At 31.5% G+C, this 25,998-nt stretch overlaps 2 protein-coding genes across 3 annotated transcripts; one reads left to right on the forward strand and one right to left on the reverse strand.

Annotated features, from left to right (window-relative positions):
* Nucleotides 1-3,138: 3,138 nt before the first annotated feature.
* Nucleotides 3,139-7,368, forward strand: LOC146959124 (putative F-box protein At3g58860). 2 transcript variants are annotated; one of them, XM_085740657.1, is made up of 5 exons: nucleotides 3,139-3,229; nucleotides 3,951-4,018; nucleotides 5,073-6,079; nucleotides 6,176-6,340; nucleotides 6,926-7,368. In XM_085740657.1, exons 3-5 carry the CDS (start codon nucleotides 5,090-5,092, stop codon nucleotides 7,232-7,234), a joined length of 1,464 nt encoding a protein of 487 aa, XP_085596783.1. In that variant the 5' UTR covers nucleotides 3,139-3,229; nucleotides 3,951-4,018; nucleotides 5,073-5,089; the 3' UTR covers nucleotides 7,235-7,368. The 2 variants fall into 2 exon arrangements, with proteins under 2 accessions (XP_085596783.1, XP_085596782.1); XM_085740656.1 differs by lacking the exon at nucleotides 3,951-4,018.
* Nucleotides 7,369-11,369: 4,001 nt separating this feature from the next.
* Nucleotides 11,370-12,452, reverse strand: OFP13 (ovate family protein 13). Its single transcript, XM_085740636.1, has one exon. It carries the CDS (start codon nucleotides 12,421-12,423, stop codon nucleotides 11,467-11,469), a length of 957 nt encoding a protein of 318 aa, XP_085596762.1. The 5' UTR covers nucleotides 12,424-12,452; the 3' UTR covers nucleotides 11,370-11,466.
* Nucleotides 12,453-25,998: the final 13,546 nt, after the last annotated feature.

Here is a 25,998-nt window from a genome sequence, read left to right on the forward strand (position 1 = left end):
CCAATGATACTAGCCTAGATCTAAAATTTGTCTTTTTACTACTAGATTAAACCATGAGAGTTGGAAAATCACAATTAACTAGACTAAATCCTGAGAGTTTATCATAATGTCGGGATTTCCAGTGGAGCCTACATTGGGTTGGGTAATCATGTTAGGTCAATAGCAATCACGCAAGTTAATTTGACACTACATCTTCACGCAGAACCTTAAAGCCCTAGACATATGGGTAATCTCATTTATATGTTGATCAAATTCTACTCTTTCTTCCGATATGTAAAACGTTAACTCACACTTCATACATTAACGTATTTTAATCAAGTGTGTGAATTTATGCATTCATAATTATGTGACGTAGTCATAAAAAGTAAAATAGAGACACAAACATGTTCAAAAATGTGGGTTAGTGGTGATTTCATGGATGTAGGTTTACACTCCTTTCTTTCATGAGAAGGGATAAATGAAATTAGAAGCAAAGTGAATACGAAAAAGGACATTGAATATGAGAGAAATGATAAGAGAAAAAGATATGCAATGGGTTTTCTGTCATGAGTTGGAACCTCTAAATCCAAAGTTTTTCTTTTTACCACTAGATTAAACCCTTAGAGTCGGAAAATCACAATGAAGTAGAAAATGCATTTTTAATTCAAATTAATCATGATAAATAGCATATTCATTATACATGAACCATCTCTCATCTTGGTTTTTTACTGAAAAAAGTTTATTGGTTTAATTGTTCTTGATTATTGGAATTACATTATGAAACACATTTTTCAAAAGTTGTTGGTAATTTTATGAGTTTCTTGAAAGGGTTGAGAATTTCTCGATAATTAATTTACCAAAACATTAGACTCAATTAAAAACAAACCACATCATTTAAAAATGTATAATAAACATGTATGTTGTCAACTTAACATACATAAAAGTGCTTTTCTAAGGTTAAATCCTACCAAAGACCAAAAATAAAAGAATTTGAAATAATACAAGTTGAATGAAATAAATGGTATGAAAGAGAACAACATGAAAAAACTTAAATTTAAAATTTTCTAGAAGAAGAATTAGACTAAACCAAAAAAAGTGTTATACCATTTTAAATTTTTTAATAAACATGTATTTTATCAACTTAGCATAATACATCTGCATTTGTCTAATGTAAAATCCCATCAAATGCCAAAAGTAAATGAATTTGAAAAAGATATTAAGTTTGAATAAAAAATATAGCATTAAAGCGAATGACATTTATTAACTAAAATTTAAGATAAAAAAAAAAATCAAACAAATGACATTCAAAAACTAACAAATCAGTTTATCATAATGTTAGGCCTTCCAATAGAGCCTACATTAGGTTGGATAATCATGTTATGTTAATAGCAACCAAACAAGTTAGATTGACACTACGTCTTCACAAAAAACCTTAAGGCACTAGGTAAATGGGTCATCTCATTTCTATCTTGATCAAAATCTACTCTTTCATCCAATATGTAGAATGTTAACTCACACTTGAAAATGTTACCATATTTTAACCAACTGTGTGATTACATGTGTTCTTAATTATGTGACACGGTCATGGAAAGTAAAATAGAGACACAACATGTTCAAAAATTTGGGTTGATGATTATTTCGTGGATGTATGTTTATGTTCCTTTCTTTCACGAGAAGAGATAAAGAAAATTAGAAGAAACACAATGAATACGAAAAAGAACATTGGATATGAGAGAAATAATAAGAGAAAAAAATATGCAGTGTGTTTTGTCCATAAGAGAGTAGTGAATAATACGAGTTGTCGTTAATTTTATAGATTTGTTGAAGGAATTGAGGAATCTTGAGTAATTATTTTACCAACAAATTAGACTTAATTAAAAAAACTCAATATAATTTTAAAATGTTTAATAAGCATGTATTTTCTAAACTCAACATAACACATCTGCATTTTTCGATTGTTATATCCCACCTAATATCAAAATTAAAGGAATTTAAAATAATAGAAGTTGAATAAAAATATAGTATGAAAATGAATTTTAACATAAGAGAAATGATAAGGGAAAAAAATTAAGGAGTGTGTGCTTTGTCTGTGAAAGTATACGGAATATATTGAGTTGTTGGGGGACTACCGGGGATCCAAAAACTAACAAAAAAATTCATCATAATTTTGGAACTACCAGGGAATCCTACACTGGGTATGATTCCCACAGTATACTAGAAACCACACGAGTGAGATTGATACCACATCCTTACAAAATATCTTATAGCATCAAGTATATGAGTCTTTTTACTGATACCTTCTTCGAAATCTACTATTCCATCCAATATAGAGCTTTAAGGAATTAACTAGGTATATGGGTATATCATTTAAATGTTCTTTAAAATTTACTCTAGCGTTCATGCAAAACTTTAACTCACAATTGACACATTAACATCTCTTCTTCAAGTATGAGACTCTTTGCATCTGTGATCTACCACCTTGAATCACTTCCGTTTTCCCCACAAAGTTGAATCGAATAGAGAGGAACCACACAAATAAGAATGATACCATATTTTCACCCAATATTTTAAGCCATTAAGTGTATGAATTTTTTTCACTTATATGTTGTTCAACCTTCAATCCTCTACTCAATGTTAGACTATAACTTACATTTGATACATCACAACATTATCTCCCTCAAATATGAAAAAATTCTAGCTCGTGCTTGGCACGGGTATCCATACTACTCCCTCCGTTTCAAAATGAGTGTCGTTTTAGGTGTTTACACACATATTAAGAAATGCAATGATTAAAAGAAAGAGAATGATTATTTTACCAAATTATCCTTATTAACTATTGGTTAGTTTTAAAAGTAATACTTTGGAAGTAGTGTGCAGAGTATTAATTGGAGGGTACAATTGAAAAGAAAAAGTTATTATTGCATTGGAAACCGAAAGTGACATTCATTTTGAAACAAATTTTTTTGGCTAAAGCGACACTCATTTTGAAACGGAGGGAGTAGTTCTTTATATTAGAGAGCTATTTGAACAACAAAAAAAAGAATTTGGCGTGAATGGGGGGCATAATTGGATTTAGTGATAACAAGACAGTGCATCATCGTAGATCATTTGTCTCATTTGCACGCCTACTATATATACTTGGATTTTGTCTCTCCGCTTATTCTGCTTCTGATTGAATACAAATTACAAACTCTCTGCTCTGCCCTAGCGATCTCAATCTCTCGTTGTACATCTTCCCGTTAAAATCTCGGTATGTTTTCTGTTTCTTCATCCTTGATTAGTATTTCAATTTCTTTTCTGATTTTTTTGCTACCATTTAGGTTTTACTTTAGTTTCTACAATAGGTCGAGTAATGTATATAAAGTTGAGATTCATATTTTTCTTTGCGTTAACCTTCCGGAAGGGGTTCTCTAATCCGGAGTCCGGCCGTGACCCAAGTATAGCCTGACAAAAATTTGTAATCGAATATTTCGTCTTTTGGTGGAGCTGATTAACCACTTAGCCCAATTGCTTGGTTAAGAAAAGTTAAGAAATGAAAGATAGTAGTGGAATCATCGTGGTGGGTGCCGATTGGAATTTAAATGAGAATTTATTTTTCTGTACTTAGCTATGAGTAGTTGCATAATTCTACAAGAGGTCAAAGATAAGAGAGAAAAAATTAAGATAACATGTTACAATTAAAGTAACGAAATTTGAGTGATTTATTATGCTGTTAAACAGTACCATTTCAATAACATAACTGTACTATTACTTGATTGTTATTCCATATTGTTATTATTGTCTGCATTTAGTATGCTTCATTTACTTGATATTAATTTTGAGGCAAATAGTCATTTTTGTCCCTGAATGCGTAACGAGTAGCCACAATTGTCCTCGATGTAGCAAAATTATGAAATAGTCATGATTGTACACTCTTTAGTCAAAATAGTATTTGATGTTAAAATGTTTCCTTTAATGCCATGACCTTGGAGCTCTTGGAGGGCTAAAGCGTGGTGAGTTAACATAAGGAGGGTTAAAACGGGGAATAGACATGATTGATGTAAGCATTTCTTGATCGGAAATAATAGCATTTGTTCTCGCCATAGACTATTTTGACTAACGGAGTGCACAATCAATTACTATTTTGAAATTTTGCTACATTGGAGGATCATTGTGGCTATTCGTTACAAATTTAAGAATGGAAATGATTATTTGCCCTTTAATTTTGTGCAGTCTTGAAGTGCTGGATACCTCATGTGACTGAATTAGTAGTTATGCCATTTTTGCTTTTTTGCACTTCTACTGCTACTTTTTTCAGTTGGACATATTGAGTCTCTTATGTAGAGTAATTTCAAATTTAATGCTAAGTTGTATAACTCTACCCCAAGATGAAGATACAGGAAATCAAAACAAATCAATTAGCTTGGAAATATGTTTTGATATATTTTGTTTGAAATGACAATTTTCCTGTCTTCCTTTTTATTTTGAGGAAAAACAAAGTTTTACTTTTAAAAATAAAATTGGTAAAAAGTGAAATTATTATTAATTAAGGTGGCATTAATGAAAGTCTTACAATTGTTTATGAGGAGATTCGAACTCTTGCCTCTCGAGGTTATAAAATCAAACTCATCTTACCACTAACTACCCTGACATCTAATGGACTTTCTTCCTTTTGTTTTGCTTCTTAGTTGAAAAAATGAGGTCTAAAGTAATCTTTCAATGAGACCTGAATGTGTGGGTTTTCAGTATTTAAGGCGTGATTTAGAAAATCAAGAGATTCTTCTATGCCCCTCGTTTTGTATTTGTGTTATGCTTAATGGTAAGTTTGTGTATATAAGCACTGTTTGCTATTATTCTAACACCTTCCATTTAAAGAGTTGACTCTATAGTAACAATCCGTATGCATTCAGATTTTCCTTCTCTGTTTTTGATTTCGTGGTTTTTCATTTGGACCATTCTACAAATGGATGCCTATCTTTTTTTTTTTTTTTTGGATAATCTTAATAAACTACTTTTTTGTATGAAATACTTTCAGTGGGATTATAAGTTTCTTCTTCATTTTGCATCTTTCATTGTAGTTATGGAAACTATTAATCTTTGCTTATATGTTTCAGGTGTATTTTAACTATTCATGAAGCTTTCTCATAATAAGATGGATTGCATTAGTCAGTTACCCGATTGCATTTTGTCTCATATCTTGACAATGTTACCCATGAAAGATCTGTTGAAAACCAGCATACTGTCTAGAAGGTGGTGCAGGCTATGGGCTTTAAGGAGAGATCTCTACTTTGATATCCACAATGTTCTTGGAAGCGAGATGGAACTACTAGAAACTGGGGATCTCATTGAACTCCCTAGAGATTCTACTGTGGTTTGTTTTACCGATTTTGATCTGAGTAGGGATGAATTTGTAAATCGAGTAGACCAGTTTGTTATGAATTTTGAAGGAACAAAGATTGATTCTTTCCTAGTGAACTTCTATTTAGATTGTGAACATAGTAACAATATTGGTCAATGGATAAGTTTTGCGATTGCAAGAGGAGTTGAAAGAATCGATCTACTTTTTCTAGGAAGGCCTTATGCACATCTCGGTCCTTCACCCAAACGTTACAAGTTTTCCTTTGACTTATTTTCGAAGATCAAAGCTTCAACTCCAAAGCATTTACATCTACAAAACTGTCTAGTTTGCCATTTCACCAACTGTGACTTTATTCTGTTCAAAAATTTGAGATCACTTACACTTGGAAGTACAAAAGTGGATGAACTGTTTATTACAAGTCTGGTGTCTAATTTAGAACTACTTGATGAGCTTCACTTAATATATTGTGAGTTCAAATCATCAATGCCAAAGATAGTGAGTTCATCCTTATGTCATCTTGAGGTTAAAAACTGTCATGTCGTATCCAACAACATCAAAAAGGGTGTAAACCTTTGTTCACTAGATTGCCTTAAACTCACTTCATTGGAGTACTTTGGTCCTGGTTTGGAGACCTTTTACATCAATACCCCTATGTTAAAGAGAATTCGTATACCAGTTATATCCGACGAATATGTTAATGCATTTGCACTCTTGTCAACTCTTACTGAACTTGATATTCTGCAATTGGACATCTATTCAATGGTTAGTCGTAATGTGTTGGAACAGTGAGTTCTTTTTACATTTCTTTGTCTTTTTAATGTTTTATTTTGAATCTTACACATTCTTGTTCTTGTTCAGGTCAAACCTTTGCTAAAAATGACTCAACCACTCAAACATCTTAAACAATTGAACTTCATCATACAGTGGTCGCCCTGGGACATCTTAAGTGATTTGGAGTTTGATCTTTTGTGGATTCTCAACATCCTTCAAACTTTTCCTCATTTGCAGAAACTTTCAATCATGGTGAGTGAACATGCTTAATACCCATGTTTTATATATTTATTTATTGTTATGGTTATCATTTGATTTTGAGCCATGACTTCATTCATAAATTAAGTTATTCTTTTGATCTGGTGAGTCATGAAATAAGATCATATATGTTTAAAACATCCTAATATGCTAACACCAATTGAGTTTAATGCACTTTCCTGTCCATTATCTTTCCAAATCTAAACTTTGATTTGATTACTCTCAAGAGTTCAACTCTTCATTGGAAGTATTTTACATTTAGACTAGTGCTAGGAATACTCATTTTAACAATCTCTTTTCAACAATCACTCTCTTATTAGGTGAAATCATGCGGGTCCTACCATTTTATGTTTGGCGTATTTTTAAAATGATGTGATCCACATGTATTTCATCCCATAAGAGATTAAGTGTTGGAAAGAGTTTGTTAAAGTGAGTGTTCCTAGCACACCTCTTATATTTATAGTTATACAAGCTTTTGTTATTTGTTTAGAAATCTTTCTTAGACGTATGGATTTGCATTCATTGGTATAAATTTGTCAATTTAACTACCATTCCTATTTTGATTTCTCTTTTTGATAGCTCACATATCCAAAGATCATTAAAAAACAAAAAGCTGTCAAAGATGTTGAAATATGCTCTCATGACGAGATCAGAGTTATTGAATTAGGAGGCTGTGTTGGCAATTGGTATGAAATTGAGTTTGTAATGAATGCTCTGAAATATGCCCAGAAACTTGAGCGAATAGTTTTAAGTCCTTATCGTGGAGAACACGACTCGGTGGATTGGAAATCTGATCCTCCTGTGTGGTCTCAAAATGGCTGTCGAAGGATTAGTGAAAAGCTTCGAGGTGAAGATGTAGTTGGACGAGAAAAAGTTGTGTTCATATAAGAGTATATAACTTTTTTCTGTTGCTCGTCGAGATGATCGATAGAATAATATCTATATTGCTCATAATTTTATTACTTGTGATCGTTGCAATAATAGCATTTGACTTTCAAGGAGTTGTTTACCATGTTCTGCAATCTATGAAGCCTGAATACGTAGTACGGGTATGAGTACCATACAATAGCTGATACACAAAATTTTTGAAATTTAGGATACGATACAGTTAAAATACGTTAACAAATATCGAAACTTATATGCATAAAATTCCTGGAAAAAAAAAAGTATTGATTACTCTTCGGTCTTCATCACTATATAATCATAAAAGTCACAATTTACAAAAAAAAAAAAAAAAAGTGATAATAAAAAAGTGAAGTTTTCGTGTAAATTATATTTTATTTTCTTTCATATATTAGGATATCAACAAATGCATCAATAAAAGAACTCAAAATGAATTTTTTTTTAATGTTGATTGATTTAAGGGTTAATTATGTTTTTGGTCCCTACAAAATTGCGACCTTGTAAGTTTAGTCCTTACTTAATTTTAATAGCATTTTTAATCCCTACAAAAAAAAATTTACTTATAATTTTAGTCCCTGCTAAAATAAATTTTGTTTAATTATCCTTAAACTCTTAAATTTTTTAACGATTCTTTTTATACAAGTTTAGAACACTATGAAAGGTTCATTTACTAAAATCTATAATTTTTTAACATGAAATAAATTAAATATGAATTTTTTAAAACGACAAAAGTTTAAGATATAAGTAACAAAAATATGGACATTAAAAACGTTAAACCCTAAATTGTTGAAAAATAGTAACAAAAATATTTTTTTTCAGAGGACCTTTTAATAACGTTCTTAACACGCCTGTAAAAAATTGTTGAAAAACTTAAGAGTTTAAGCATAAATTAAACAAATTTGGATTGAGTAAGGACTAATATTGAGTGCAGAATTTTTTTGTAGGGATTAAAAATGCTATTAAAATTAAGTAAGGACTAAACTTACAAGGTCGCAATTTTGTAGGGACCAAAAACATAATTAACCCTTGATTTAATCTTCTCTATGGTTACCTTCATCTACATAAAAACATAATTTTTATTTGGTTAATCGAAAAACTATTATACTGATTCATATCTTAAATTGAACCATATACATCTCTATTGAATTTTCACAATACAATCTCACTTCTTTACCCTTCATTTTTTTCTTCTTCCATGATACGTATATGTGAATTATTATATAAGTATGATACGTATATGTGAATTATTATATAAGTATTTGTGTATATGTCGAGTATTTTATAAGTATCCGATAAAATATATTTTTAAAATTAAAATAATTAATTTCGATACATTGTAAATACATATCCGTTAGTATCCGTGAGTATCTGCAGAGTATCGGTATCCGATACGGATATACGTCTCTATATTTGGATTATATGGACTTCATAGTCCGCAATACAAGAAACTTATCCCCAAAATTTCAACTTTGAGAAGATTGTATGAGTTGCTCATCCCTTACTGTGCAGGTTTGCACTTTGCACTTCAGGCGATCTAAATTCGCTTATTTGGAGTTTTCACATATACAAACTGAATGGTGATGCTTTTTTTTTTTGGAAAGGAACTGAATGGTGATGCTTAATTTGCTTCTAGTTGTATTTTAATTTAATATCGCTATATTATGTGGGGTTTTTTTTATTTTTAAGGAAAAAAAAAACTTAACTCATTTCAATAATCAAAATGTGTTACATATAATTTGGTAGGCTAAAATATGGTATTGGTCCCTGCAAAATAGGCTAGTTTTGGTTTTAGTCCCTGCAAAAATAGGTCAGTTTTGGTTTTAGTCCCTGCAAATTTTTTTTATAGTTTTTGGTCCCTGCAAAAAATTTTGTTTTTGGAAATAGTCCCTGACCCCAGTTATGTGATGATTTGTCACTTTTATAAATTAAAAAATAATTATTGTATCTGTTTTATTATTATTTTTTAATTAAAAAATAATTATTGTTATATAAATTATAAAAAATAATATTCTTTTTATTAAGTAAACACATATGCCACATATGCACAAAAGTGACAAATCATCACATAATTGGGGTCAGGGACTATTTCCAAAAACAAAATTTTTTGCAGGGACCAAAAACTATAAAAAAAAAAATTGCAGGGACTAAAACCAAAACTGACCTATTTTTGCAGGGACCAAAAACTATAAAAAAAATTTGCAGGGACTAAAACCAAAACTGACCTATTTTTGCAGGGACCAAAAACTATAAAAAAAAATTGCAGAGACTAAAACCAAAACTGACCCATTTTGCAGGGACCAATACCATATTTTAGCCAATTTGGTATAATGACTATAACTGATAAGGTGTTTGTATTTACTAAAAAAGGGTTAATTATGTTTCTAGTCCCTATAAAATAGCGACCTTGTAAGTTTAGTCCCTACTTAATTTTAATAGCATTTTTAGTCCCTATAAAAAAAAATTACTTATAATTTTAGTCCCTGCTAAAACAAAGTTTGATTAATTATCCTTAAACTCTTAAATTTTTGAACGATTTTTTTTGAGACAAGATTAGAACACTATGAAAGGTTCGTTTACTAAAATTTAGAATTTTCTGACATGAAATGAATTAAATATGAATTTTTTAAAACGACAAAAGTTAAAGATAAAAAGTAATAAAATCTGGATGTAGAAATCAAATTTTGCAATAATTTTTTGCGGACGAACTTTTAGTAATGTTCTAAACATGTCTGCAAAAAATTGTTCAAAAATTTAAGAGTTTAAGCATAAATTAAACAAAGTTGAATTGAGTAGGGACTAATACTGAGTGCAGAAAAACAAAATTAGGGACTAAAAATGCTATTAAAATTAAGTAGGGACTAAACTTAGAAGGTCGCTATTTTATAGGGACTAGAAACATAATTAACCCTTTACTAAATTATAAGCAATTTCATTTGTTTGTTTCCATCAAACTTAACACTGAAGTTTGCATAATATTGACTAAACAGGGCTATATTATGCGGTTCTTGTTTTCATTTACTTTCCATATTCTATGTTTTCACCTTCAATTTAACTAATAAACATGACAATATAAATTTGATATGTTTTTCGTCATTTTCTTTACAATTTTTTTTAAGAGACTAAAATGGAATATATTATAACACAGCATGTCGTTCCTAGCACAAGGTGTGACCAGGAAAAACATAAAAGTCTGTACAATATTTACAACCTGGAAAAAGGAAAGAAACAAAAAGAAAAGCGAAAGAAATAACACTTATTCGTAGCCCAACATTGCTAGTGGATTAAGCCACCAACCATGGTAATTAACGAAGAATTGTAATTTCTCCTTCACCCGTGAGAAGGAAAGCGACTTTATTTTGTCCACTAAGTGCAAAATCGAGCATTCATTAGCGTTGAAAATTCTGTTATTTCTTTCTTTACAATTTATTAAAACAATACCAGCATTTTTTAGAAATTTTAAAAATATCAAAACATTATTTTTATTGTTTTTCGAAAATGATATTCTTCTTAGCTTTCCTACAATACTCTTTTTAGTACAATGGTTTATTTCATAAGTTTTCCATTTTATTGTTGGCAATTTTAAAAGACGTGCATTTTTCAATTCTTTTAATTTCTCTTTCTCATATTAATAATAAAAGATAATTTTGTAAAGTAATTTATAATTTTTTTATATAAAATTAACTGTATTTCTTAATTTATATGAAATTGTCAAAATAAAATATAATTTAGAGTAGTGAGGTTTGGGAATGTGGATGTTTGGTGTACCACTTCATTTCCTTCCAAAAATTACATCAATGCTGTCGTAAAGATTATAAGGAATCGGTGGAAGCCAAAGACAAGATGAGAGTGCAACCTCCAAGAACAACCTTGTAGATAGTTTTTCATCAAATGCAGATTTTTAGAGCTATTTAGTTCATTTCTATCATTTTAGTGTTGAATTAATTAGAACCATTTTAAATAAATTGTCAATTTATTTTTAAATTCTTCGGTCAATTAGATATCTTTGTTATTATTTTCTCCCTAAACATGATTAAAGGAGACTAAAACTCATCTTGTTAAGTTATGATTCAAGATGCCCTGCATCATAATTTAATTAACAACAAAACCACAAAACAAGATGACTATAAGTCTATAACTTAATTTTCATTAAATATTCTTTCAATCTACAAAATGTACAACAACAAAAAAAGGTTAAAACTAGCTACATCTAATTAATACTAAGAAGCTGTTACATTATTATTATCATCTTCAATCTCAGTAATCTCATTCTGTCCCTCACATAGATACAAAGGTGAAGAAGAGGCAAAAGAAGAAACAGCAGAAGAATATAACGTTAAATTAGAACAAGAGTTATTAGAATTATTAGAAGCTGCTAAACTAATCAACAAATCAACAAAAGCACCAACAATAAAGCCATGATTATTTTTACCATTCACTTTCAAATACCAGCTCAAAAGCTCTTCCAAACCTTCCCAATCTTTCACACCATGAGACTCAACCATCTCTTCCATTGATCTCTTAAAATCTTCATATGGATCCTCTGACTCCATAGCTAACACAACACTTTCTTTGAATGGAAAACCATTCGCTTTCGCCTTTTCTAAGATCGAACTCGTGTCTTCTGCTTCGAAAAACAATCTCTCCGATGACCTCTCCGACTTAACTCCTCGTACCAATGTCTCCAATGATTCGCCGTCGTTGTAGCAATAGTAATCTTCTGATTCTGTTGAGAAACTTGCAGATTCAGAGGATGTTGTGAACCATGATTTTGGTGTTTCTATAATGTTCTCTGTTTGGTCAAAAAACACAGAATTAACCGTTTTGAATATGTCATCATCAGTAGTACCACCAACTCGAAAAGAAAGAGTTTTTGGATGGCCACAAGAGGGTAAGAATTGCCATGGATGTTGTTTTCTTTGTGAAATTTCTTTGGTTTTGAAAAGAGAAGGTAGTTTCAAATTTTTCTTTCCCATATTGTGTTTGAGAGGGGTGTGAAGGGTGAAGAGAGGGTGGATTCTGTGATGAATTTCTATGAGTTGTTGTGTTGGGAGAGTTTTGGTGTTTGGTTTGGTGTTTGTAATAAATTTGATGAGAAATGAGTTATTTAAAGCACAGGATTGTGATATGAAGCAAAAGAATATGACAAGGAAATGGGGTCTGGTAGGTGCTTTCATGTGTGAATTTAATTTGTAGGTTAGTAAAATTCAATGTTATTCAATGCACGCATCAACAACTGAATGTAACAGCACTCTTTTCAGAAGTGTCAGTCTCATATCTTCCTAAAAAATATGTTAGATATTTATAATTTATTTTATAAAAAAAAAAACATAATTATCATCTATGGATTGAGCCGAGTGGTACGAGACTTAAAAACATCTCAAACATGTAGTCGTGATTTGATTTTTGACATTTGTGTATGGAGAAAAAATTGTTGAAGAGAATTATCCATCTTGTATGTCAAATAGATTTGTGTAACATGATCGTGAAAAAGAAAATATTCACCAACTTTTTATAAAAAGAAAAAGGTATGCAAGTTTGGCTCCCGATGTCTCGGGGTTCATATAATGTTGACAGAGATATTTACATACCATTCATCAACGATGTCCTTACATCGGCAACTAGATTTGGATCTAAGTTTTTGTGGCTTGTGGGTTCTTAGCTGTAAGTTTTTGTGAACCTTACCGGCTAGATCATATTTTTAGTATTAACTCTTTGGTTTTTAGGAGAAAGAGACCTTAGTAATCAAGAGTTCGGTTGAAAGGTAAATAATAAATTCTCTCAAACAATTCATTTTGGGAAAAACTCATTAACCATTTGAGTGCAATTACCTACTAGATCAATCTGAATCAACTAGGTTAGCATGAAAAAGAAAAAAACATAACTGGTAAAATGCATTTATTATTGTCATATGTGTTTGACCTCGTGAGGGCATATTTCTTTTTCTTTTTTAAAGAACATAAAAGAAATTACTAACAGTAGACCAGGAAACAAATGTGTCCTTCATTGGCATTAAAATTAAACCATTACACATTTATGGCAAAAGTAGGCAATTTTCCCATAACCTTTTAGTAGGGTTGAGAGGGGCAAAAATATAGGAAACAAAGGGAAGTCAGTAAGTAACACATCATGAAGATAAAACTGATAATAAGAGTAGTTAGATCAATAACTTGCGCAGCAAGTTACTTTGCCCTAGTTAGTTTTCAGTTAGTTAGACTAGCCTTTATTCTCTATGTGCTGGTTCATTGTAATAGAGTACACCTCCTAGACACTATATAAGCTGTACTTGATCTTCATTCATGAATCAATGAGAATATTATTCATTCATTTTTCCTTTCATAATATGGTATCAGTGACTTTTCCCAATTGGTTGGAAAAGTTTGTTACGATTCAGTTACACTACTTCCGCCATTGAAGCTTCATCTTGAAGCTTTTTCTTCTTCCTCTTTCTTCTTTCTTGCTTCATACCGAAGCTTCTCGTTCGTCTTTCTTGCTTCACATCGAAGCTTCTTGTTACTCTGTTTCTTCTGCGTTTTTTCTTCGCAGTTTCTCCTTTCTTCTTCGCATATCTTCTTCTTTGTTCTTCCATGGCTCCACGCCAAACTCAACCAGATACCGATTCTCCATTTTACGTTCATCCAAGTGAAAGTCCTACATCTCTCACTGTTTCTCCGAAATTGGATGGATCCAATTATCTAGCTTGGAGTCGTTCCATGAAGCGTGCTCTTGGCACGAAGAACAAGCTCATGTTCATTGATGGATCCATTCCAATTCCTGATCCTGATGATCTTAATCGTAGTGCTTGGGAACGTTGCAATTATCTTCTTCATTCTTGGATTTTGAACTCTGTTTCTGAATCCATTGCTCAAACCATTGTGTTTCATGATACTGCCATCTCAGCTTGGGAAGATTTGAAAGAACGGTTTGCCAAAGTTGATCGTGTTCGTATTTCTACTTTGCGTTCTACAATTAACAATCTTAAGCAAGGTACCAAGTCTGTTTTGGAGTATTTTCTTGAGCTTCGTAGTCTTTGGGATGAATTGAACTCCCATAGACCTATTCCTACATGCAACTGTGTTCATACGTGTAGACTTGATGCAATTCGTATGGCAAAGAATTATAGAGTTGAGGATCAGATTATGCAGTTTTTGACTGGATTGAATGAGTCATTTTCTGTGGTGAAGACTCAAATCCTTCTCATGGATCCTTTACCTCCCATAAACAAGGTGTATTCACTTGTGGCTCAGGAAGAAAGTCAGAATTCTTTGCTTCCTACCCCTATATCCCTTGATGAATCTAGTGTCTCTGTTAATGCGTATGATTCAAAGAAATTTGCTGGGAACAAAGGTAAAGGACCTGCTGGTACTTCTAACAATAAGTCAAGTGGCAGATATTGCACTTTTTGCAATAGGTACAATCACACTGTTGAATTTTGTTACTTGAAGCATGGGCACCCCAATTCTACTAAGTCCCATAATTCAACTAATGCCACTACTGCTGAAGCTTCTGATGCAAGCAAACCCTCCTCCACTTCTGACATGGTAGCAACTGGTTCTAGTTTCAGTTTGACACAAGAAAAGTATGATCACCTCGTGACCTTGTTACAACAAGCCAATTTACTTTCTTCAGCATCTTCTTCAGGACCTGTCTCCAATCACATTCATACTTCCTCATTCCCAGATCATTCATCTGGTCATGCCTCTCAGACAGGTACCTTCAGTGTCATCTCTTGTTCTATTCAAACTGCTTGTGATTTTTGGTTATTAGATTCTGGTGCTAATGATCATATATGCTCTTCTTCCTCTTCTTTCTCTTCCTTTTACAAAATTAAACCTACATATGTGAATTTACCAAATGGCACTTCTGTTCAAGTTACTCATGCAGGAAATGTCTCCTTTTCTCCTCAATTATATCTGACTCATGTCTTGTTTTGTCCTTCCTTTAAACTTAATCTTATTTCAGTTTCCAAATTATGTGATTCTCTTTCATGTATTGTGAATTTCTCTTCTAATAGTTGTAATATCCAGGAGCTGAATTCCAGGAAGATGATTGGTTTGGGTGAAAAGACTAATGGCTTATACAAACTGGTGCTGAATGCTTCTGCTTCTAGTTCTTCACCCCTTCCCAATAATATTTCCCCATCCCTTTGTAATTTTTCTGCTTCAAACAAATCTTCTCATGTTGTAATTCCTTCTTCAGCCATATGGCATTTCAGATTTGGACATCTCTCTCATCAGAGATTGTCTCATATGCACCAATTGTATCCATCTATTACTTGTGATAATAAAGCAACCTGTGACATTTGTCACTTTGCCAGACATAAGAAGTTATCTTTTCCTATTAGTAAATCTCATGCTTTATCCAAATTTGAATTACTTCATTTAGATATTTGGGGTCCTCTTGCTATTTCTTCTGTCCATAATCACAGATATTTTTTAACCATTGTAGATGATTTTAGTAGATTTGTTTGGACCATTCTACTTAAATCCAAATCAGAAGTATCTCAACATGTCAAAAACTTTATTCAAAACATTGAAACTCAATATCATATCATTCCCAAAATTGTTAGATCAGATAATGGTCCTGAATTCCTCATTCCTGAATTTTATGCTTCTAAAGGAATTGAACATCAAAGGTCTTGTGTTGAAACTCCCCAACAAAATGGGAGGGTGGAAAGAAAGCATCAACATATTTTAAATGTTGCTAGAGCTTTATTGTTTCAGTCAAAACTTCCTAAACATTTTTGGTCCTATGCTGTTCATCATGCAACCTTTTTAATCAATAGGGTTTCCACTTCTTTACTCAATAATATGTCCCCTTATCAGATTTTGTATGATTCTCTACCTGATATTAACCTTTTTAAAGTGTTTGGGTCCCTTTGTTATGCCTCTACTCTTCAGGCTCATAGATCAAAACTTGATTCTAGAGCCAGAAAATGTGTTTTCTTGGGATACAAGTCAGGTTTCAAGGGTTATGTTCTTTATGACTTGAATTCCAGAGAAATATTCATTTCTAGACATGTTACTTTTCATGATCATATTTTACCTTATATCAATCCTCATGTTACCAATTGGGAGTATTTTCCTTCCCAATCTTCATCTGTCTCTCCCAATGAGACTGACAGTTTACCTGTCATGCATCCTTCCACTTTTGATGCCATTCCATCCAATAATATTGTCCATCATACTTCACCACCTGAATTACCTCCTCTTATTAGATCATCTAGAATCAGACAAGCATCATCACACCTCAGAGATTTTGTATGCCAAGTCTCCAATCCATCATCTTCTCCTTCATCCTGCAATGATTCTTCCCTTTATCCTCTTACTTCTTCTCTTTCATATAATAACTTGTCTAACCAACATCTTCATTTTGTTTTGTCTCTTCAAACACATACTGAGCCCAAGTCATATGCTGAAGCAAGTAAATTTGAGTGTTGGAAGAAGGCCATGGAGACTGAACTTACTGCTCTTGTCCAAACTGGAACATGGAAGATAGTTGATTTACCTCCAAATATTAAACCTGTTGGCTGCAGATGGGTTTATAAAATCAAGCACCATGCAGATGGGTCCATAGAAAGATTTAAAGCACGTTTGGTTGCTAAAGGATATAACCAAATAGAGGGTTTAGATTACTTTGATACATATTCTCCAGTTGCCAAGATGACTACAGTTAGATTGGTCATTGCTTTGGCATCCATACATGATTGGTTTATTCACCAACTTGATGTTAACAATGCCTTTTTACATGGTGAATTGCAAGAAGATGTGTATATGCAGTTGCCTCCTGGGGTCAATGTCTCTAAACCTAATCAAGTTTGCAAATTGGTTAAATCCCTCTATGGATTGAAACAGGCTTCTAGGAAATGGTATGAGAAGCTCACATCTTTATTATTGGCTCAAGGATACATGCATGCTAACTCAGATCATTCTCTTTTCACTAAATCCACTGCTACTACATTTACTATTCTTTTAGTATATGTAGATGACATTATACTAGCAGGAAATTCCATATCTGAGTTCACCAACATCAAAACCATCCTTCATGCTTCTTTCAAAATCAAGGATTTGGGCCAACTCAAGTATTTTCTAGGGTTGGAAGTTGCTCATTCTCAGAAGGGCATTTCACTTTGTCAAAGAAAGTACTGCTTGGATCTTCTTGCTGATTCAGGTCTTAATCATTCAAAACCTGTCTCTACTCCTTCTGATCCATCCATTAAGCTTCACCATGACTCTAGTCCTGCTTACACTGACATTTCTGCATACAGAAGATTGGTTGGTAGATTGTTATATCTTAATACCACCAGGCCTGATATCACTTTTGTTACACAACAATTGAGCCAATTTTTGACTAAACCAACCCAAGTTCATCACAATGCTGCTATGAGAGTGTTAAGGTATCTCAAATCATCTCCAGGCAAAGGTTTATTCTTCCCTAGAGATTCAGCTCTTTAGTTGTTGGGCTTTTCAGATGCAGACTGGGCTGGTTGCTTAGACTCCAGGAGATCCATTTCTGGTCAATGTTTCTTCCTTGGTAAATCCTTAATTTCATGGCGCACCAAGAAACAACTAACTGTTTCCAGGTCCTCTTCAGAGGCTGAATATAGGGCCCTTGCAGCTGCCACTTGTGAACTTCAGTGGCTTCTCTATTTGCTTCAGGATTTGCACATTCAAACCACAAAGTTGCCTGTTTTGTATTGTGACAACCAAAGCGCCTTGCACATTGCAGCTAATCCTGTCTTTCACGAACGAACAAAGCATTTAGAGATTGATTGTCACCTTGTACGTGACAAACTGCAAGCTGGTGTGATGAAACTTCTTCCAGTCACTTCTCAAGCACAGATTGCAGATTTCTTCACTAAAGCTCTCCTTCCTCAGCCTTTCAGCATTTTATTATCCAAGTTGAATATGGTAGACATTTACCATCCTTCAACTTGTGGGGGGCTAACACATCATGAAGATAAAACTGATAATAAGAGTAGTTAGATCAATAACTTGCGCAGCAAGTTACTTTGCCCTAGTTAGTTTTCAGTTAGTTAGACTAGCCTTTATTCTCTATGTGCTGGTTCATTGTAATAGAGTACACCTCCTAGACACTATATAAGCTGTACTTGATCTTCATTCATGAATCAATGAGAATATTATTCATTCATTTTTCCTTTCATAATAGTAAGATATAAAATTAGTGAAATTAGGTGAAAAAGACATTTATGGCATATTATAAGTGAAATATTTGTGGTTGGAATAGAGAGACTATGAAAATTTTGCTAGTAGAGCTAGTACTAGCTTATATGAGCCGAAGAAAAGAAGGTGAATTCTTGTGATGTTTTTAAAGAGGGAACGGTTGCATCACGCATACTGTATCTATTTATTAGAAAAGGATGGTTTTGAGATCTAAAAAAACTAGGCTCTGTATTTATTAGGAACTTCTTTTTATTGTTTTTACCTCATATACTATATATACCTGTCACATTCAATAAATAACCCGTCATTTGTATTTTGGATAGAGGGGGAGATAACCTATGATATTTCTGCTTTTTACCCCACAATTTGTATGTAAAGATTTTTTGTACCGTTAAATCATTAATCATGTTTGACTTTAATCATAATTACTTTTAAAAGTCTTGTATACGCGACAACGTAAAAACTTACTCGCACATTATGAGATACACATAGAACTATAGATGAGGTAAAGGAAAGAAAGGGATACAAGAAGAAAAAATAATAGATTTGATGTAGGAAAATAGAGAGAAAGAAAGCGCGGGAGAAAATGAGGTAAGAAAATCAGATTACAATTGAAAATGTTGTAGAGTTAATACTTGATCGTGCTAGTTGACTTGTTTGTGAATGGCTAAAAAGAATTAGAAATACTACACAATTATACTATATGCATTCTTTTATGTACATGCATAATGCATTACATTCTGTGATGTACATGAATGTTTGTTGGCCACTAATAAAATAGAAATTCCCCCACTTTGTTGCAGCATAGTGCTTTATAAATTACTAATAAATAATTATACGTATGCATTGTTTCTCAATTTCTGATCATCCATATATCCATTTCCCAAAGTTGACCAATCCTCTCGAAAAGGCCCTAGTGCTTACTTTTGTTGGACTGGATCGAGTTGACTTTAAATTAAGTTGATGAATTTCAAATTCTTGAGTTGCTTGAGGTAGTACTTTCGAAGATGGGTCATGTTAACTTGTGCCCTAATGGCACATGTTAAGGAACCCAAAATGAACAACTTTGCATTGGAAAACATAATAATTTAACTTTTAAGAAGTTGACTGCACGACTTTTAATACGTATATTTCTATAATAAGTTCCTTAACATGTGCCCTTGAGGGCACAAGTTAACATTTGCTTTTTTCTTATAATAGTAACAGGAGGGTGTAGTAATTCTAATTTTATGTGCAAAATGCACGCAAATTTGAGTTGTGGTTTGAGGCAAAGGGTTAAGAAATTGGAGGTCAAGGTTCAAGTCCAAACTAGATGAAAAAAAAAAAAAAACTATTATAATGATTAACATAATACACCATCCGGTTACTATTATAAGCAAAAATCAACATTTTAGATTCATTCAATTAATGATGTACATGGACTTTATTATAGACCATATACATCATTTAATGAATGAATCTAAAATGTTTATTTTTGCTTATAATAGTGACCGGTGGGTGTATTTACTATTAAAAAAATGCAAACAAATTGTTTGACAACTGTGTTAAGAATATCTAGAACTACTTTACAATTAAGCATATTTATTCTATGGTGCAATGACGATAGGAACCGTTAGATTTGAAGAGGTAAATTCAACGGTCCATGCATCTAAGAAGTAGTTGTAGAGAATCTAATTTCTAAACAATAAATTGTCAATGTATGTTTGATTCAATTTTTAGAGGAATTAAAATTGATTTTAGATAAGTAAAATTCTGAACTCTTAGAATTAATTTATGTCACCGTAACATTTTATATTCGAAGATCAATTTTGTTTTGTATCTTGAATATCCTTGAAGACAAATTGTTTAATTATAATTTGCTGGCATTGTTGCAACCACCTTTTGATCAATCCGATGGTATCTATAAACCATTAAAGTTGACTCCATCAAGCTTATTAGCTAGGGAGTTAGGATCTCTTATCCAAAGCTTCACACCTTATCCTATAGAGAAAACTCAGAAATAATAATGCAACTGTTTTTTCTGTGACTAAACAAATGCTTTGTACACTGATCCATGTGATCATGGGTCCTAAGATAATGGCTTAGTTGTAGATAAAAGTAACACTTAGCAAACTTGAAAATGAGGTTTGAGTAGAGGTCCCCAGCATCATTTCTTATCAAATTAAAGCCATTAAGCTTTTAATAGTAAACATGACAAAGAATAATTGTAACCTCATGATATATAAAAGGAATGATAACTATATTACACTAATGTTGATGAATCAACAAGTACTTTGGTAGTGATTACTTCCAATGGATGCCTTCTACTTAAGGAGAAAACTCCACGTGAATTTTATACTGAATAACTGTCATTTAATTTTAGGCCCTTGTTTTCACAAGTCTGGTTTTACTATAGATCCTCGTGATTTCCCACTTGCACTGTTTTGTTGTCCCGTTCATATGAGAAAAATATTGTTTCTTTTTTGTTTTAAGTCTTGTATATTTGTTTGTCCGAAGTTCTATAGAAAGATAAATAAATAATTGTTTTAACGAAATTTGAATCCCGATTCTCTCAAATAAAAAACCATATGAGAAAACTATTGATGAAAATGTTTTTCTATCGTGTGCAAATTTACACATGTTAAGTTTAAAATGATAAGTTTGTATTGAAATTTGTGCATTTTAATATTAATATATAACTTTTTAATAAATAATTGATGTTTGTTAATAAAAAAAATTGTTAATTTTAATTGCTTTAACATGTGCAATATTGCACATGTTAGACAAACTCTTGTTGAAATACATTTTTACTTAGGACAATGAAGCGCAACTTAGTTGATATAAGACGCTCCACCTACGCCTTTTACCTTGAAAGGTCGTGAGTTCAAGTCAAGTCATAAAGGGGAAAGAAAAAAGTACAATTGATATTCTTTTTTAAAAAAAAGAAAGGAAAAAAAAAGGTTAGGATTACAATTGTATTCTATGTATTTAGAAAATAGTTTTTGGTCGAAAAAGTAGTTTTATTAAAAAAAGAAAGGAAAAAAAAGGTTAGGATTACAATTGTATTCTATGTATTTAGAAAATAGTTTTTGGTCGAAAAAGTAGTTTTAATTAGATCCCTTTTTCAAAATAATCACAATTGATACCGTCAAAAAAACAAAAATAAGCACAATTGATCCTCTCAAATAAAAACTAACAAAAAGAATACAAAGTCCAACCAATTAAATATTATCATTTTCATAATAGATGGCCAAAATTTGACGAAAACTATATGAGGATCTAAAAACAATAATTATCCTCCCCTCAAAAGGAAAAAAAAAAAAGCAATAATTATCCTATTTTAAGAATTTAAATATATTTAAGCATATAGTTTTTTTGTGATTGGAATTTGCCTACAGTATTGGATGTTTCATATACTAGTGCCAGCTCCAAGCTTGATGACGATTGATTTTATTCAATTGAAAATCGAATAAGCTTATTTTTATATTATATATCCAACAATCAATATGAATAGTATAATAGAAATGAGATCAATATGAATAATTTAATTTCTCCAATGTGTTTGAAATCTCTTTTTTAATTAGTAGTAGAACCGTAGAAGTGATATCCTTGTGTGGAATCTTTGTATCATTATGTCTTCCGAATCTTGGGTTCTAAGAGAAAAATATAGTTGGAAGTGAACTGTTATGTCTCCAACTACACTTATTGGCTATTATTCATGCTCCATGCATGGATGCACATGCTAATTTCAAGTCTATGGTTGTTCCCCAACCTCACTGTTTCCAGAATTGTTTAATTAACTTCCTAACGAGTATAAGATTTTTTTATTTTATTTTACGGAGACCAAATGTGTATAAGCTGCTTCAATATATTATCGTTGTTAATTATTAAGATTTTTTTTTAGGGGAATTATTAAGATTTTTACCATCAAGATTTTGTGGCAAATTACACCCACTCACTAAATGCTTTTTATTCACTTTTTTCCTTTTTATTTACTAAATTCGCACGTTAGAAATTAAAACCAAATTGCTTAGAAAAATCTCCATCCACCTAATTTGAAAGCTTCTCTTTAGACCAAATTAACGTTGCTGAGAATTAAATCATTTATTCGTGAGAACTTGAAACAAGCGAAGGTGAAAAAGAGTTTCGTGTTGTGTGATCTACTACTAAATCTATCTATGACGAACATTTAACAACTACAAAAAAAAAGTTGCATGACATGCAAATCTTTTGTGTGCATACACTCCGGACTGACCCTACAGATTAAGAGGCCTAAAACAAATTTTTTAATAGCTTTTAAAAATATATTTTTCTAACAAAATATTATATAAAATCAATTTTGTGGAGATCAAAATTTGAATTCATGACCAACAGTAATTGATGTCTTTTTAGTACTCCCTTCGTTTCAAAATGAGTGTCGCTTTAGCCAAAAATATTTGTTTCAAAATGAGTGTCGCTTTCACTTTCCAATGCAATAATAATTTTTTCTTTTCAATTGTACCCTCCAATTAATAATCTGCACACTACTTCCAAAGTATTACTTTTAAAACTAACCAATAGTTAATAAGGATAATTTGGTAAAATAACAATTCTCTTTCTTTTAATCATTGTATTTCTTAATATGTGTGTAAACACCTAAAACGACACTCATTTTGAAACGGATGGAGTAGTAAGTTATGTTATGCAAATATCTGTAATTTATCTATCATATAATATATATTTATAACCAACTTAATTTTTTAGAGGTTTTTTTTACCCAAAATTTTTAGACCTAAAGCCCTTGTTTGGGTTGCTTAGCCCTTAGATCGGCCCTGCATACACTATTAGTTTTTTCTCATATCTATAGAGAAGGTAATCAATTATGCAGATAAACTTGTTGATTACATGCAGACTTTCTAAAAAAAACTTATGCAGTCCTCATGAAATATAATTTATTTAGGCATTATTTTTTGTACTTATATTTTGATCATATCTCAATTAGATATTGGAAGGACCGACTGACATACTTATCTCCGTAATCGTTTGGAAAGTTGATGACTGAACTAGATTCACCTTTTTAATTTTATGTAGGCAAATGTTAACTTGTGCCCTCAATGGCACATGTTAAGGAACTTATTATAGAAATATATGTATTAAAAGTCGTGCAATCAACTTCTTAAAAATTAAATTATCATGTTTTCCAATGCAAAATTTCTCATTTTAGGTTCCTTAACATGTGTCATTAGGGCACAAGTTAACATAACCCTTTTATGTATTTCTTTTTGGATTTTTAATCGACTTGAATATTCTTGGGTAGCACTTTGGTGACATTGTGGTTGGCCAATGTCACGTGACATTGACACCCCAATGTCACCAAAGTGTTTTCCAATATTTTTTTTATAAGCTCACCATTTTAAATATAATTTTAGTAAATACCATGCAAATACATCTCATCATGAGTTTATTTGAATTCCTTAAAAAAAAAAATGTATTTCATTTTCTAATTACATTTTATGTATTATTTGATTCATGTTAAATTAGTCATTGAAATATATTATGGGGAATTTTTTCGTGGTCTTCGAAATTTTTGGAGCAAAAGTTATTGAGATATCATAGTCACTTCCTGATTGCTTGTTCCTTGTTGATGGAAGGGTGTACCTATTCAACATACTTCTTTTCATCTTGCATCAAAGATGAATCTTATAGATGATGGAGTAAAATTCGTTGGATTCATGTCCTGGAAATATTTTGAATTTAGTCCATCTTTTGTTTTGTAATGCAACGCATTAAGGGCATATGCTTCCTCTGTTAGTTTTCATAGAGGATTTTAAATTGTTGTTTTTTGGGGCATAACCTTTTCTTCTTTTTTTCGGTCAAGGGGGCAACCCTTTTATTCAACAAAAGAAATATAGAAAATAATATTATTTTGTGTTGACATATCAATAATAATATTTCCTCCCTTCTTCAAAAAACATTAATATTACCCTTTTTAGGATGGGGATAACAAGTCCTCAAAACATTTCATTAGTGATAGAAATAAGTTAGATCGGACAAGACTTTACAAGATTTAAGCCTTGAGTGATAGAAATAAGTTAGATCGGGCAAGACTTTACAAGATCTAAGCCTTGAGTGATAAACAAATTTTAGGTTCAATTCTATTAGAGTAAATTACACTTCTCTCCCCTCTTATTCAAAATATATTAGAAAATATTTCACTCGCCTCCCTTGAAAGAAGCTTGAATTACATTCCCCTCCCCTCTTGTGTTAAAATCTACGCTTTAGTCCCTCAATATTTTTTTTATTTCTAATAATCTAGAAGAAAAAAAAAATCAAACACACTTCAAAGAAAAATAGTATTGCGGATCCATTTTAATATAATCAAATTTTGAATACATATTTTTCACTATTTTTTATTCATAATTTCATTAACATTTAGTTTTAAACCCTATTATAAAATATGAAACAACCCCAGATAAAATTAAAATATGTGAAAAATTACTAAAGTCGATTAAGTAGGTTATTTAAAAGTGAATTTTATACTCTAAATTATAAAGTTAATAACAAAATATTTAAATTATAAAGAAACAATTATTTTTTTTGTGGTGGTCGAAGTTTGAACCCCGGACCTTGCATATATTATGCATTGTCCTTACCAATTGAGTTAAGCTCGCGAGAACAATTTATTTATTTTTTAAATAGTGATTCAAAATTATTATATATTATAAAAATAAAAATATTTAAATATGTTAAAATAGATTAAAATGTAGTGCATATTTAATTATTGAGGGATGAGGTTGTAATTCAAGCATCTCATAGGGAAGGGTAGTATAAATTTTACTTTTTACGAGAGCAGAGAATGTATTTTAACATAACAGGGGAGATGAGTGTAATTCAGGCTTCTCTTAGGAGAGGATAGTGTAATTTACTCATTCTACTATGTTACATGTCATAGACTCGTTTTTAAGCCAAAACCTAAACTTTCTAAAAATCTGGTATAATCTATTACTCTTTTGTGTCCCAGACACGTTAATTATTCAATGAATCTAGAAAAAAAATTATTTCTTAATGTGATATTTTTAAATAGATTAACTATCTTTCTTCAAAAAAAAAAAGATTAACTATCTAATCTAATACGATAAAAAGATCAAGTTCTATTTTAAGATCTAACTAGTTACAAACTCGTGCTTCGCACGGGGTGGATTGCTTTTTTTCGGATAATTTTGTTGGCAAACCCATATTTGTTAATACGCTTAAAAGTAAACTGATTCGAAATTTAGATATTACATGCATATAAGTATAAAAAATCATGATCCATAACATATCAAATCTTAGATATGTCTACCATAAACGAAACCATTGCAAAAAAAAATTGTTCCAAAGAAAAAATGAGCAAATGAACGAATATTGCACAAATATTATAAATCTTTATCAAAATATTAATGAAAGTTTGGTTTTCATTGGAACTATTTCACTACAATTTACTCCAGTTACAGTAGCCATTATGAGGGTGTAACATATTCGGGAAGTAGGTCAGATTGTGGCAAACATTGAAATGACAGATAATTATAAACCATAATACAATATTTAGAATACTCTTGCATTACGGATTAC

This window comes from Medicago sativa, chromosome 1 (assembly GCF_051527215.1).
Source record: "Medicago sativa cultivar Bolivia chromosome 1, Bolivia_mono, whole genome shotgun sequence".
NCBI lineage: Eukaryota > Viridiplantae > Streptophyta > Magnoliopsida > Fabales > Fabaceae > Medicago > Medicago sativa.